The following is a 13,320-nucleotide window of genomic DNA, read 5'->3' as shown; positions in this document are numbered from 1 at the left end:
GCTCTTCTTCTGTTCTCAACTCACTCACCTCCTGCCCCTTCCAGGATGCCACGGACCACAGCCTGAACTCCACCAAGCCTGATCAGCCTTTCGGAGAGCAGCTGCCCACAGAGACGCCGGAGCCACGCTGGGGCCGGAGCCAGACCATGCTCAGGATCACGTACGCCAGAGCGGGAGGCCTAGAAGAATCCAGAAGGAAGAAGAGGTCAGGAACAGTTGGCAAAGCCAGAATCTGCCACAGACCTCACGCTCTGCTCTGATCTGAGGGGGTGCTGCCCCTAAATTGTGGAATTCCCCCCCCCACACACACACAGGTGCATCAAGCATTTTCACTAAACAGTTTTTGGCAACTGCTGAAGATGTACCTCTTAACTCTGGTATCTGACACCTGAGATGTATGTTTCCGGACCCACCCTATTCCCGTGATTGTAAGTTATTTTAACTGTTTTTAATACTGAATTTTAAATTGTTGTAACCTGCCCTGGGACCTGCTCAATTTAATCATCATCATCTACACAAGACTCCAAGCAGAGGAGAACCAAGGCTGGTCAATGGCACAAAGTTAATGAGGCTCAAGGCTTGTGGAGAAGCCTCTTGCTCCCCTTAAAAGGGACCCTGAAGATTATAAACCTGAGGGCCAGGGACTGTGCTGTTATTATTGATCTGTAAGCCAGTCTGGGAGATTTTCTAGCTGATGGGTGGGGTATCAATGCTTTGAACAAATGAGCCCTGCTGCTTCCTGTCAGAGTGGACAAGACTGAGCAAGAGGAACCAGCAATCTGACTCAAGGAACTGCCAAAGGAAATAACGAACTGAGAATGCTGCAGCCTTAGATTCAGCAGGATGCAGAGTCCACCCACACTACCTGTTTAGATCCACCCTGCAGCAGCAAGAGCTCTCGAACCACCAGCGGCTGGTAAACTCTGTCCAAAAGGCCTCGCAATGCTCCTCTGCAGCTGCTTCGCTCTTCTTCCGTAAGGCCCTGAAAAATCCCAAAACGTTTGCACAAAACAGCAGCAGCAAAACAAACGGTACTCTTATAAGGCTTTGACTCCCTCTAGTGGGCCGTCTGCAACTTCATCCAATGTTCCACAGAGTTTTGCATTCCTAATACGACACTGCTTAGAATATGTGTGAACAATCTCCCACAGCTTGTGGGGTTTGGGTGTGTGTGTGCCACATTGGTACAAAGGCTGAGTGTTTGGTGCCCCACTGCTGATTCAAAGATTACATCTCTCAGTCCCAAACCTCCACCGCTTCAACCAGTCCAGTTTGCCTTGCAGATCAGGCAACAATGGGAACAGGATGCGAGACACACTCCATTAAATCTTCTGAGTCAAAACAGAGCAGGATCCATTTGTCACTCAGCCAAAATGTAAGCTTCTCAAACAAACTTTATTGTCTCTTGAAAACTTCTGAAGATACTTGATGAAAATGTGCTTCTTTCAGCTAAGCTCCAGAAGCACTATTTGTTTATTTAGAACTATTAATGTGCACAGCTCTTTGCCAAAAACTGATGAAGAACTACAATTTGGAAAATTACCATGAACATCTCTCATCGGGGACACACATATTTAAGCACAGCTCCAGTGGCGCAATCAGTTAGCATGTAGTACTTATATAGCAGTACTTCACTGGACAGCAATGGAGAAGTTGTGAGTTTGAGCTTCACCAGGAGCAATCGTTTGAGTGACACATTTCTAGAGCGAGCATGGTGTCATGGTTAGAGTGTTGGACTGGGACCTGGGAGACCAGGGTTCAAATCCCCACTCAAGCTTGCTGGGTGACCTTGGGCCAGTCAGTCAGCCTAATCTACCTCACAGGGTCATTGTGAGGATAAAATGGAGAGGGAGGAGAACCATGTACAAAGCACACCCTTAATGCTTCTGGATTGGGACATCAGCCCTGACCATTGGTCATGCTGGCTGAGACTGAGGAGTCCAACAACATCTGGAGGGGCGCAGGTTGGGATAAAGCTGAACTAGAACTCCCACCATCCCGAAGAATTTCCCCTCATGCCTGCAGCTGATGGGAGTTGGAGTCCATCAACATCTGGAGGGCCACCACAGATTCCCCACCCTGAATCCAGGCTGAGAACTCACCATTAGTTCCTCCTGCAGCTTGACATCCTTGCCCTTCCTCCTTGCTGGACAAAAACCAAGCTGACACAACCCTGCCATAAGATCCCCAAGGTGACGTGTGAGAATGAGGCTGCCCAGGGATGGGTGCCGAGCAACCTCCATCAGGACACTGCAGGTGGCGTAAAGCTTGCGTGTGGCACTGGAAAGGCAGCCGGGCGAGACCACTTCTTGGACCAGGTCACTGAACTCTGTCCTGTTTCCCAAGGGAAGCCCAACGCCAGGCAAGAGATAGGGGCAAAGACCCAAGGTGACAACAAACTGCAAGGCTGCCTGTATGATCTTCTCCTGGGCAATGCTAAGTGTGTCAGGACTCAGAGGAGGTGCAGCTTCAGCCATCTTGGGGTTTGGCTGAGGAGGGCAGAAAGCCGCAGCTAAGAGACCCATGCACTGCTTCAGACATAGTAGCAGGAGCAAGGCATGGCAAGTAAAACTCCAAGGCACATCTGGGCTGGATGCCAGCCACTGTGCCTGCCTAGAGACCTCTGCTCTCAACCTCCGCAGTTCTTCCCATTGGGGGTCCTGGGCGAACTTCTCCTCCAAAACAGCCATGTTGAAGTGCAAGGATTCCAGCAGATCAGCATGTTTTGCTGCCTGGAGAGGACCCGAACCTGTCCCTAGAAAGAGAGAGAGACAGTGGATCAGATGCAGCAAATGTATTGACACCACACACTAAAACCGGTTTTCAGTATGACTCCTCGCAAGGAATATTAGGAATTATGGTTCTGTATAGGGATTAGGGAACTATAAAAAGCCTACAGCAATGGGATATTTTGCTATTTTGGTGTGCATATTTAAAGCAACGTGCTGCTCTTTATGCCAGAAATAAGGTTCAATTTTATTTCTGGCTTTGTTGCATTTTTTGGTCTTTTCTTTTTTTAAAGTCAGACAATACTGTCTTATCCCATGCACTGTTAGAACACATTGGTTGAAACAGTAAAAATTATTCTGAAAAACATACCAAACTTTTTCAGCATGCTCTCAAAATTATAAGTCACAGATTCTTAGAGAAACTGTAACAACAGGGAGTGGGGAACCTGTGTCCCTCCAGATGTTGTGGGACTCAAACTCCCATCAGATTCTGTCAGCATGGCCAATGGTCAGAGGCAATGGGAACTGTAGTCTTAAATAAACAAAAGCCATCTGGAGGTCCACAAATTCCCCCATCAGCGTGCACCAATATCTGAAACCAAAGTCAGTTTGTCGAGTAGGCATGACGATTCTTCCAGCTTGAAAAATTCATCCCTATTCTGATCCCAGCACTTTGTGGGTTTGCACAAAGATGAAAAGAGTTCATCACAAAGAGGAATGCAAATGCTCCACCTGACCCCATATCCAGAAGACGGCCCCTGTTTGTTTGAACCCCTCCCTGGTAAATCACGGTTTCCGATTTGACTTTCTGAAACTGAGCAGGAGGTGGGGGGACAGAAGATGCATTTTGACTCAAGCCTGCATTTGTGTAAATGCACATGCATCTTCTGTCCATTCCCACATATCATAATAAGCATTGGTGAACATGTTTGGAGCTGCAACTTGTTCCGTAAGTAAACGTGGACCCTTTGCAAGATTAAACAGCCTACTAAAACATGTGTTCCTTTCTTAAAACAGCCTAATAATAGCTTAACCTGCTTGTCAGGGTTGTTGTGTGGACAAAAACAGGAAGGAGGAAAGGGATGAAGCATCCTGCCCTTCACTTCTTGGAAGAAGGATAGAAGGCTTTTTAATGCTAATAGGAAACTGCTGCATAGCCTCCAAGGTTTCATTTATGAAATTAGGGGGCCCACTGCAACTTTCCCAACAGCAGCTGGAGAGCAGAAGGGCAAGTGGGGTTAGGGCGGTGGTCTTATTTTCCCAGAATCTTGTCCTGCTCTGGCTTCTGACGCAGGCTTGGACCATTCAGAGTCCACTCCCCCCCGTTTTTTTTCTTTTTCTTTTTACACTTCATGGGAGTTTTAAGTTCCCACAGGAAGGCGCCTTATATGTCAGTCTAGCCCAGTGTCGTCTCTACTCTGACAACCTATTAGCCTTTAAGGTGCCCCCCCTTTTAACATATCTTCAAAGCTTTTTTAAAGAATGTTTTTAAAGTTGTTTTGTTTTAATGTATTTTAAAGTGTTTTTATGATGTTTTAAAGTGTTTTGAGTGCTTCTGTTTGCCCCCCTGGGCTTCTGCTGGGAGGAAGGGTGGGATATCAATCAATCAGTCAATCAATAAGGTTCTTTGCTCTTCTGGCTGGCAGAGCAGCTCTCTGGGGGTCTTTCACTGCCCTACCTGGAGATGCTGTCAGGGGCTCAACTGGGGCCATGCTCTGCCCCTGAGCAACTACAGCACTTCCCTGAAAATAAAGATCCCAGTCCTCATGATCCTGAATGGTAAATAGGAACGTAGGAAGCTGCCTTATACCCTTGGTCCATCTAGCCCAGTACTGTCTACACGGACTGGCAGCGGCTCACCACAGTTCCAGGCAAGGGCAGTGAGGGCTTTGTACACCGCTTTGAGTTTATTTATTACTTAATTTGTATCCCGCCCTTCCTCCCAGCAGGAGCCCAGGGCGGCAAACAAAGCGCTAAAAACACTTTAAAACACAAAACAAAACAGCGATAAAAACATTTAAAAAAAAACTTCAAAAAAGGGTTAAAAACGTATTAAGCAATTCTAACACAGGCTGGGATAGGTCTCAACTTGAAAGGCTTGTTGAAAGAGGAAGATCTTCAAAAGGCGCCGAAAAGATAGCAGAGACGGAGGAAAAGAGGAATACAAACGTATAAAACATGAGTCAATAATAAAAGGCAACACCACCATTAGCACCCCGGGAGTGGCCCACGGAGGATCCCCTGGAGGGATGGGCTGCCTCGGAGGCACCGCCACGCCCGCCCCAGCACACCGTCTCCAAGGAGGGGAGTCAGATGCTGGAGAGGCCACAGCGGCGCGGAAGAGGGGATTTCATTGCACGCCAAAGGTGCAGGCGCCCAGTTCTCTCTTGCAGCTGCTTCCTTGGTGGCCATTCCCCCTTCTCCTCACCGGCGGCCCCGGCTGTCCCCAGCAGCAGCTCCAGCGCCTCAATCGCTCGCCTCAGCATCGCCTCGCTCCCGGCCATGACTGCTTCGCGCTCGGCCTCAGGCCGCCATCTTGGGAAGGTCGTCGGGTAAAGCAGCTCCGTCATCTTGGGAGAGTCGGACGGAGAGATGACGTTTTGCCATCTTGGGAAGGTCGAGAGGGGAGCGGCCGCACGCGAGGGAGCATGGGGAGCAGCCCTCTTGGGAAGGTCAGCGTCGTGCGACAGCGAGAGCCGCCATTATGGGAAGGTCAGGTCAGGTCAGGTCGGCGATGCTCCTTCTCAGGACCTCAAAGGCTCTTTTCGTTGCCTCTGGGATCGGGCTCAGGACCAGCGCTTTTGATTTCAAGACAACAGACCTGCAGGTCCCCTGGCAGGCATTGTCCAGGTTCAAGGCACATCCACAGCATACACTGAAAGCACTTGGCTTCCCACGTCCCCAAGAATCCTGGGAACTAGTTTGTGACGGGTGCTGGGAATTATAGAGGGGTAAACTACAGTTCCCAGAAGTCGGGGGGGGGAGAGAAAACCATGTGCTTTAAACCTATGGTGTGGATGTACTTGCCCAGCACCTGCCTTGTGCCTTCAGCCAAGGCCCAAAGACCATCACACACAGCTTAGAAAAGTTACTTTTTTGAACTAAATTTAATAAATAAATAAACTACAACTCCCATCAGCCCAATCCAGTAGCCATGCTGGCTGGGGCTGATGGGAGTTGTAGTTCAAAAAATGTAACTTTTCCAAGCTCTGCCATTATGTACACACATAACATTTGTATAGTTTTCAAAGCACCTCACCTGCATTATCTAGTTATAGTCCTTACACCAACTCTGTAAGGTAGGCCAATATTATTGGCCTCTCCCCATCCACTACCCAATACAATCCATGAGACTAAGGCTGGGAGGGAGCAGCTTACCTAAAACCCCCTGAAGTAAGTTTCAGGACTGGCCATATCATTCAGTGGAGTGATTTTTCAGATTCTTATTTTTATTAAATGTGTATCCCCTCATTCTTCCCAGTAGGAGCCCAGATACAAAATCATGACCCTTAATAGCAGAGAGAGTTGCATATGTGATTTTTCTGCCTCTGGCACCAAAAACAATTTGGCCAACTTTCAGTATGAGACACTTTCACGGGGACAGGAGCATTTGCTGTTCCACCTTGGGTGGCAAAATGTCTTGAGCTGGCCCAGTTGAGTTCATGGCAAAAGTTGAGATTTTAACTGGGTGAACCTCATTTTCATTTGGAAGGTCCTTTCCCGTGCTATAAAAGAATGATTAAGCCATTTCATGGAAGAGGAGAAGGCTCTGAATGGCTACTAGCCACAATGCTGCACTGTTGGGAATCCCAAGTGGGGAGAACACTGCTATTGCGCTCAGGACCTGCTTGTGGGCTTCCCATTAGAACATCTGGTTGGCCACTGTGAGAATAGGATGTTGGACTAGTATTGTATAGTAAGAAATCCAAAATATTGGAGACAAGTGCCAGAAGATTCTTTATTCCAGCACCTCACTCAGAACTGAAAACTAAAACTAACTTCACCCTTCTCCAAACATTCCAACCCACTCCTCGCCCTCCCACTCCTCCCAGATCCTTCTTATGCCTTTAACTACACATCCCTATATGCAATTCACCTAGCACCATGCCACTTCTTGTTTATTTTATCTTATTTTTATAAGTCACCCTGGAAGCTCTACTGAGGGACAATGCATAAATCCTTTAAATAAGAAATATGGCTGATGGGATTTGAATAAACATCATTCATTATGAGCCAAGAAAAGATTGAATGCTTAACACATCTTGAGATGGAGAAAACGAAGTATAAAAATCCAACAAATGAGAAGACAGCAGGGTGTTTTTTTTACAGAAAAAACTTTATTAAAATTTTATTAAAAAGTATCATGTAAAATAAAGTGGTAAATAATGGCTTTTAAGTCATGTCCCACACATACATTCAGAACATTACCTATTCAAAAAGGAAAGCTAAATATACAGACCTAAAACCAGAGAAAGCCACTTTAAAAAAAACACTTATTAATTGTACAGTAATCATATAAAGCACTAAACTCTGGAAAAAAACTTAGCAGGAAACAGCTGGCACCTTAACCACAAAGTCCACCTACGGTATCATGACTTGACTGATTACTTGACAAGTGCACCAGAAGAAAGTGATTCAACTGCATTTTATACAAACAGACAGGAAAATGTATGCACAACAGTGTACAAAAAAATACAATACACGCAGTAGTGGCCAGCAGGGCAACACGGGTGGGGCTGCGTTCCTCTTCCAGCTTCCTAGCAACGCAGGTCACTGCTACTGACCAAGGGGGGAGGCGCAGTGGCAGGAGCCTCGCATTGGCTCTGCTGCACTGCGCTGAGCACCCTGTGCCTCACCACTCTGCTTCCCAGTAAGCAGCAGCAACCTCCCCAGTGTTGGGAAGCCAGGAGGGGCAATGTAGTTTCCACTTGTGCTGCCTACTCCTGAATACGCAGCAACATGGGCTGAAAGTGGGCTCTAAACATGGTTAGAAAATGCATGATCGTGTGATGGTGATAACATGCACCTGTAATATTGTGGGGAGCGTACACTTGGTCCATTTGTACCAATGCCCAATGGGCAAAAGGTCCCTAAGAGAATGGACAGGCATTCAGTTTGAAGGTTGTGGGGCAAAGGCACTTGTTGGGACCAGCTGAATCAGGAACCCTCATAAAAATTCATCCCTCCCGTAAGAGTTCAGCTGGGCTTCTGCCACTTCAGGCATTTCTTACTGTTCCCACTTAAATCTTGCTACCATCTAGGGCTGCAATCCTATACACACTTGCATGAGAGTAAGCTGCAATGAACTAAAATGGATTATGTCCAAGTAGACATGTATAGGATTGCACCTTAACAATTTGGAATGACCACAGCAGTTTTTATTTTGCACTAAAACAACACTTCTATAAACTCAAGGAGCCCGCTAGAATTCTCCATCAAGGAAAAATGAGTTATGCAGCATGCATCAGGTGTGTCTACAGATAATCCCTGTACAGCATATTCTGCTCCTGCTGTTTTTAGGGAAGGGTAAAGCCAGGCCTATTCCCCAACCACTAGAAAACCAGCCTCAGCTTCCAAGTTTTTCATCTAACATCAAGCATCTTTGCAGCCATTGAGCCTTTGAAATGCCAAATACACACAGCAGCCTGAGAATAAAATATTTGGTTAGTGCTTTGGAGTCACAGTGATAGAAATACCTAAAGTGCATTGTTACTAGGGGAGCCCAAAGAGTTCATTTCGGATCATGGAACTGGTCTGCATTTCACAGAACTGCAAGACTTGAAACCATGCCTAAAATATTGCTTAAATTTTAGCCCATGCATTAGAAAACAGCATTCTATTATTTTTATGATCATCAGTCAGGGCCGTTTGGCAAATTGCCTCACAGGCTCTTAATAGTGATCCAAGAAGCGGTCCGTACACTATTGAATAGCAGCTCTTGACTATTTGGAAATCCTCTTTGGTAAATAAGTGTGACTCACCCTTTGTCAGAAGCTTCAAAAGGACAAAACTATAATTTGATTATTATGTGGAAAATGTGGTAATTTGAATGTACCCTAAGAGGAACCAACACTGGAAGGAAGGCAAGTTTTATGCAGTACTTTGGCAACTTATAGCAAGAGCAGCAAATATGACCAATAGTCAGCTGCTGGGAAAAGTTGAGGACAGGTGGGTCTCATCTCTCTCTCTCCCCCTCCACACACAGAGAGCAAAGCCCTACTTAATTCCAGTCACATCTAGTCTTCTTCCTCACCACCTCCATACATGTCGGCCAGCTTCTTGAAGCGGTTGCCCCAGTCATTCAGGTAGTCGTAGTCTTGGTCTCTGTCACCGTTGGAGGAATTCAGAGAGCTGAGGGAGGCTGCTTCAGAGCCACTGCCCTCATAGTCAAAGACGAGCAGAGAGTCATATGGGGGGGCCGTAGGGTCTGTGTCTGCGGCCTTCAGGTTCTGTAGGAAAGGAAAGGAAAGGAACATGGGTTGTCCAATGTTAGAGCAAGCTGATTATGGCTGTAGCAACCACCTGCTGTTGGACAAGGAGATACCAGCTCTCGAGAAAATCATGACAATTTCATCATTGGCTGTTCCACATCTGTCCCCAGGCCACATTGAAAGCCAGGTGATTTTGGGGGACATGATGGGACCAGTCACTGGGAAACTTTGGGATGTTTCTTCCAACTGCGTTTAAGCATGCTCTTGTTCCCTACCCCGACATTTTTACTGTATTTTTTAAGGAGAAACGTAACAATGAAAACCCTAACCCAAAGATGATCAGAAAATGTAATACGCATTATTATAAACTAACTGAACATTTGTCATCAACTCTGAAGGATCTTCATTGAATTATCAATTATGCAAAAAGCATACAGCAATGAAGTCCTTCCAAAAAGATTTGTATTGAGTTGAAAAGAGCTGTATTAGAGAATGATCATTTCTTTCATCAATAGCCAAGTTCAGTTGTGTTTGTCCATCAGACACCAAAACTTGTTTGGTTAATTGGCCCTTCAAAACCAAACTCTATAACTTCAAGTACCACTACACAAGTGTAAGTGGTTTTAAAAAAAATTTATAAGCAATTTCTAAACATGTTGCCAACGGCAACCAAAGTTACAGGATTCTGTGTGGGATGTCACAAAGACCCCACTGAAAAGTTTCAAGTGAGGATAAGACAGTTGAGACAGTTTGAGTAAATTGTTAGGACCACCCATTGACTTTAGCATTCTGTCGAGCCCCTCTCTCTCTGGAAGGGCAGGGAGGGGGAAGGCATGAGTTGCAGACGCCTCAACTGCCAAAAGGCGCGGAAGGTCCAGCTGTTGTTGTGTCTATTCCAGACATTAGGGAAAGGAGTGTGTTAGATGCTCCGCCAATTCCCACGGGTGACCCAGCCCCCCTTGGGGACAGCGCTCAGTCTTCAACCATCCCAACGGATCAGTTAGGGGAGGATTCCGAAAGAGCAGTAACTCCTCCTTCACCAAGCCGTGAATTAGCAGTAACCCCCCCTTCGTCCCGCAGTAACTTAGAGACGCCTGACGCTTCTCAGCCCTCTACTTCCTGGACTGTTGATAAGGACCCTGTTTTGTCTGATGAGCCCATGGAGGCTCGCCCCCCCTCACCTCGCACTCGGCGTCAGGAAAAGCGTACCGGGCAGAGGACGGGTGTGCGAAGGAGTGAGAGATTGCGCTCAAAAACTTTCCCTATATAAGTCTGCTGAGTATGGAGGGGGGTGCTGAGTCAACTTTCTTCTTACGTCGCAGAGCATGTCCAGAGTGTAGTTAGGGATTCCTAGTGAGTTAATGTAGGGTTTTCTATGAAGCGCACTGCTTTCGATGTATCCATTACTCTAATAAAACGAGATTTACTTGCACCAGTGTCTCAGTCTCTTGGTATCGACTCTGGACGGGACACATTCTCAGTATGTTGTTCTTATTGATAATTTAACTTATTGTTTTAATGTATTTGATGTATCTGTTATATTTTCTGTATTGTTGGAAGCTGCCCTAGGATCACTTTGATGCATTGATGGAAGGTCTGCACATTTTAAAAGTAACTAAGTAATAATAAAAGTGGATTTTGACAGGCATTCTGTCGATTAGAGGCCCTAGCAGATGTGCTAGCTACTGCTCCTAACATGTTCTTATTGTTATTCTGTATTATTGCTGGCTGTGGCTTTCTTGCTGCTTTTAGAATTGCATTTTAGTGAGTATGAAATCAAATAAGTCAATAAAATGCACTTACAGGATTGTATCCAATGTAAGTTCTACTCAGGGAAGACCCATTTAAATTAATGGCCCTAAGTTAGTCATAGATCCTCCGTGGCGCAGAGTGGTAAGCGGCAGTAATGCAACCGAAGCTCTGCTCATGGCCGGAGTTCGATTCCAACGGAAGGAGGAAGTCAAATCTCCGGTAAAAGGGGTCGAGGTCCACTCAGCCTTCCATCCATCCGTGGTCAGTAAAATGAGTACCCGGCATATGCTGGGGGGTAAAGAAAGGCCGGGGAAGGAACAGGCAATCCCACCCCATATATATGGTCTGCCTAGTAAGCATCACAAGACGTCACCCTAAGAGTCGGAAACGACTCGCACTACAAGGTGCGGGGACACCTTTACCTTTTTAAGTTAGTCATATCCAATAATTTCAGTGGGTCTCCTTTGAGTAAGACTAACAAAGGATCAGGAGTCTAGACGTCCAACATCTCAGGGGGTCTTCGACTCCTTACTTTTTTGGGAGCAGGGTCCCAGCAGGGTCTCTATGTCTCCAGCATCCTATGGACCAATCAGCATGAAAGGGGAGTGTGTTGGCCACTGAGATGAGTCTTCAGACATGCTTCCTCGTCCTTTCCTGCTGATTGTGGTCAATCAGAGTCCAAGGAGGTAAGTGAGCCACTGAGAAGACTCTTAGTCGTTAACACTGTCCCCTTTCATACTGATTGGCTCCTAGGGACATCTGTTGTGAGAGAAGGCATTAACAATGATCTCATTCTCAACCCTGTGGCAAAAAAGTGAGGAACATGGCTGTGACTATCATGAAGGGACCCTGCACTTCTGAATTTGCCACTACACTAATGCAAAGGATACAACCTATAGGTTTTTAGCATTTTAAAAAAAGATCTGTATGCCATCTCGAGTGTGCCTTTTGACAGAGCAAGGAAAGATATAAATATCAACAAACAAGTAAACCTTTCCAGAGTTCCGAGACTGTTCTAAGCAGATGTGACATTTCCTCATTTCCCATCCTTTCCTTGCTGATAGCGGTTAGCGGTCCATCATTTGGCTAAGGGCACCACCAGCTGCAAGAGCCCTCAGGAAGCCTCCAGAAAGACAGTGTTTGCTTGGCTGCCAGATTCATGGGCTCCAGCTGCACCCTCAAGTCCCACTCACCTCATCAATGAAGTTGCCTATCTCGTCAGGATTGGCAGGGCGCGGGCGGTACTGTGGAGCTGGCATGAGAGTTGGAGCAACATCATTGCGGGTAATTTCGGGGCGAGAATCCAGGCCGCGGTGCAACTGGCTCAGATCATAGTCCTAGGAAGAGGAAACAGTCAGAAAACAGATGTACCCCAGATCACCCTACAAGATGTCATCCGTTTTTACTCCTCCCGCAAGGCCTTTAGAGAACACAGTGGGCAAACATCAAGGACAAGATATCCTCCAGTACAAGAATCAACGTCTTTATATAAATACATGCTCTTTCATCCCTTGAAGAAACAACTTTTTTTATCTATTATTAGATTTTTAAAATACACTGTTGGGCAGGGATTCTGCTAGCGGAATATTCAAAATAAAGTAAGAGCAAATGGCTGGACCTGCTTGATCTAAGTCAAGGGTGGGGAATTGCAGGCATGGGGGCTGAAGTCGGCCCTCCAAGCTCTCTCTATGGCCTCAAAACTCTCTCCAGGCCACACCCTCATCAACTCTGCTCTGCACCCTTCTAGAGTGCTTTCGCCTGGCTGGAATATGTGCTGAAATAATGACCATGTCTCTCACATGCCTGGATGGGGAGTGAGGGGAGCGTGTGCAAAACCCTCCAGCTTTTTCATGGCTGGAACATATCCTCCTGTATAAAGGTAAGAGTCACATCTACTGCTCTGCTCACTTCTGTCTCTGGCCCATCCCATTGGTGTGCAGCCCCCAGAAAATGTTCCACCAGGGAATGCGGCCCTCAGGCTGACAAAAGCTCCCCAGCTCAAGGCCAACTTGCCATGTGACCTTGGGATGAGCCTTCCAACCTTACTCGCCAAGTCCGGTGGCCAGAAGAAAATGGGCTGGGGAGGAGAGAGGAGATGTGGTGACTTGGAAAATTAGGGGAGCAAAGGCTTCGTGGGGGACACAGCGGAGTAGCTCTGTCCTTCTTGGGTTAAGACTCAGCAGCGCACCTGATCCTCCTCTCCGCCACCCTCTTCATCGTAGTAATAGACATTGTCTCGCGTGTCATCCTCTGGCGGAAGCAGCGGCTCCTTCTCCGTCTTCCTCCTCCTCACAAACAGCAGCAGCAGGAGCAACAGGACTGGAAGGCAAGAAGGTTGGAGAAGCAGCCGTGAGCAGAGGTAAGACTTTGCAGCTGGGAATCTCCGCCGGGCTGAAGCAGCAAACTCT

At 46.8% G+C, this 13,320-nt stretch overlaps 2 protein-coding genes across 5 annotated transcripts in view; both read right to left on the bottom strand.

The window, feature by feature from the left end:
* Positions 1 to 5,344, bottom strand: part of TANGO6 (transport and golgi organization 6 homolog) — a 52,499-nt gene extending 47,155 nt beyond the window's left edge. Inside the window, exons 1-4 of one of the 2 annotated variants that reach the window (XM_061594210.1) lie at positions 5,158 to 5,344; positions 2,103 to 2,755; positions 866 to 982; positions 29 to 179 (exon numbers count right to left, since the gene is read on the bottom strand). In XM_061594210.1, coding sequence (XP_061450194.1) covers positions 29 to 179; positions 866 to 982; positions 2,103 to 2,755; positions 5,158 to 5,299 — 1,063 coding nt within the window. In that variant the 5' untranslated portion in view covers positions 5,300 to 5,344. The remainder of the gene's footprint in view (positions 1 to 28; positions 180 to 865; positions 983 to 2,102; positions 2,756 to 5,157) is intronic. The other variant, XM_061594209.1, reaches the window with a different exon arrangement.
* Positions 5,345 to 7,046: 1,702 nt separating this feature from the next.
* The window catches only part of LOC133368983 (B-cadherin-like), a 42,655-nt gene continuing 36,381 nt past the window's right edge, over positions 7,047 to 13,320 (bottom strand). For all 3 annotated transcript variants that reach the window (XM_061593738.1, XM_061593737.1, XM_061593739.1), the window contains exons 14-16: positions 13,101 to 13,231; positions 12,106 to 12,249; positions 7,047 to 9,178 (exon numbers count right to left, since the gene is read on the bottom strand). In XM_061593738.1, coding sequence (XP_061449722.1) covers positions 8,966 to 9,178; positions 12,106 to 12,249; positions 13,101 to 13,231 — 488 coding nt within the window. In that variant the 3' untranslated portion in view covers positions 7,047 to 8,965. The remainder of the gene's footprint in view (positions 9,179 to 12,105; positions 12,250 to 13,100; positions 13,232 to 13,320) is intronic.

This window comes from Rhineura floridana, chromosome 13 (genome assembly GCF_030035675.1).
Source record: "Rhineura floridana isolate rRhiFlo1 chromosome 13, rRhiFlo1.hap2, whole genome shotgun sequence".
Taxonomy (NCBI): Eukaryota; Metazoa; Chordata; class Lepidosauria; order Squamata; family Rhineuridae; genus Rhineura; species Rhineura floridana.
This window is presented reverse-complemented; position numbering and strand designations above follow the sequence as displayed.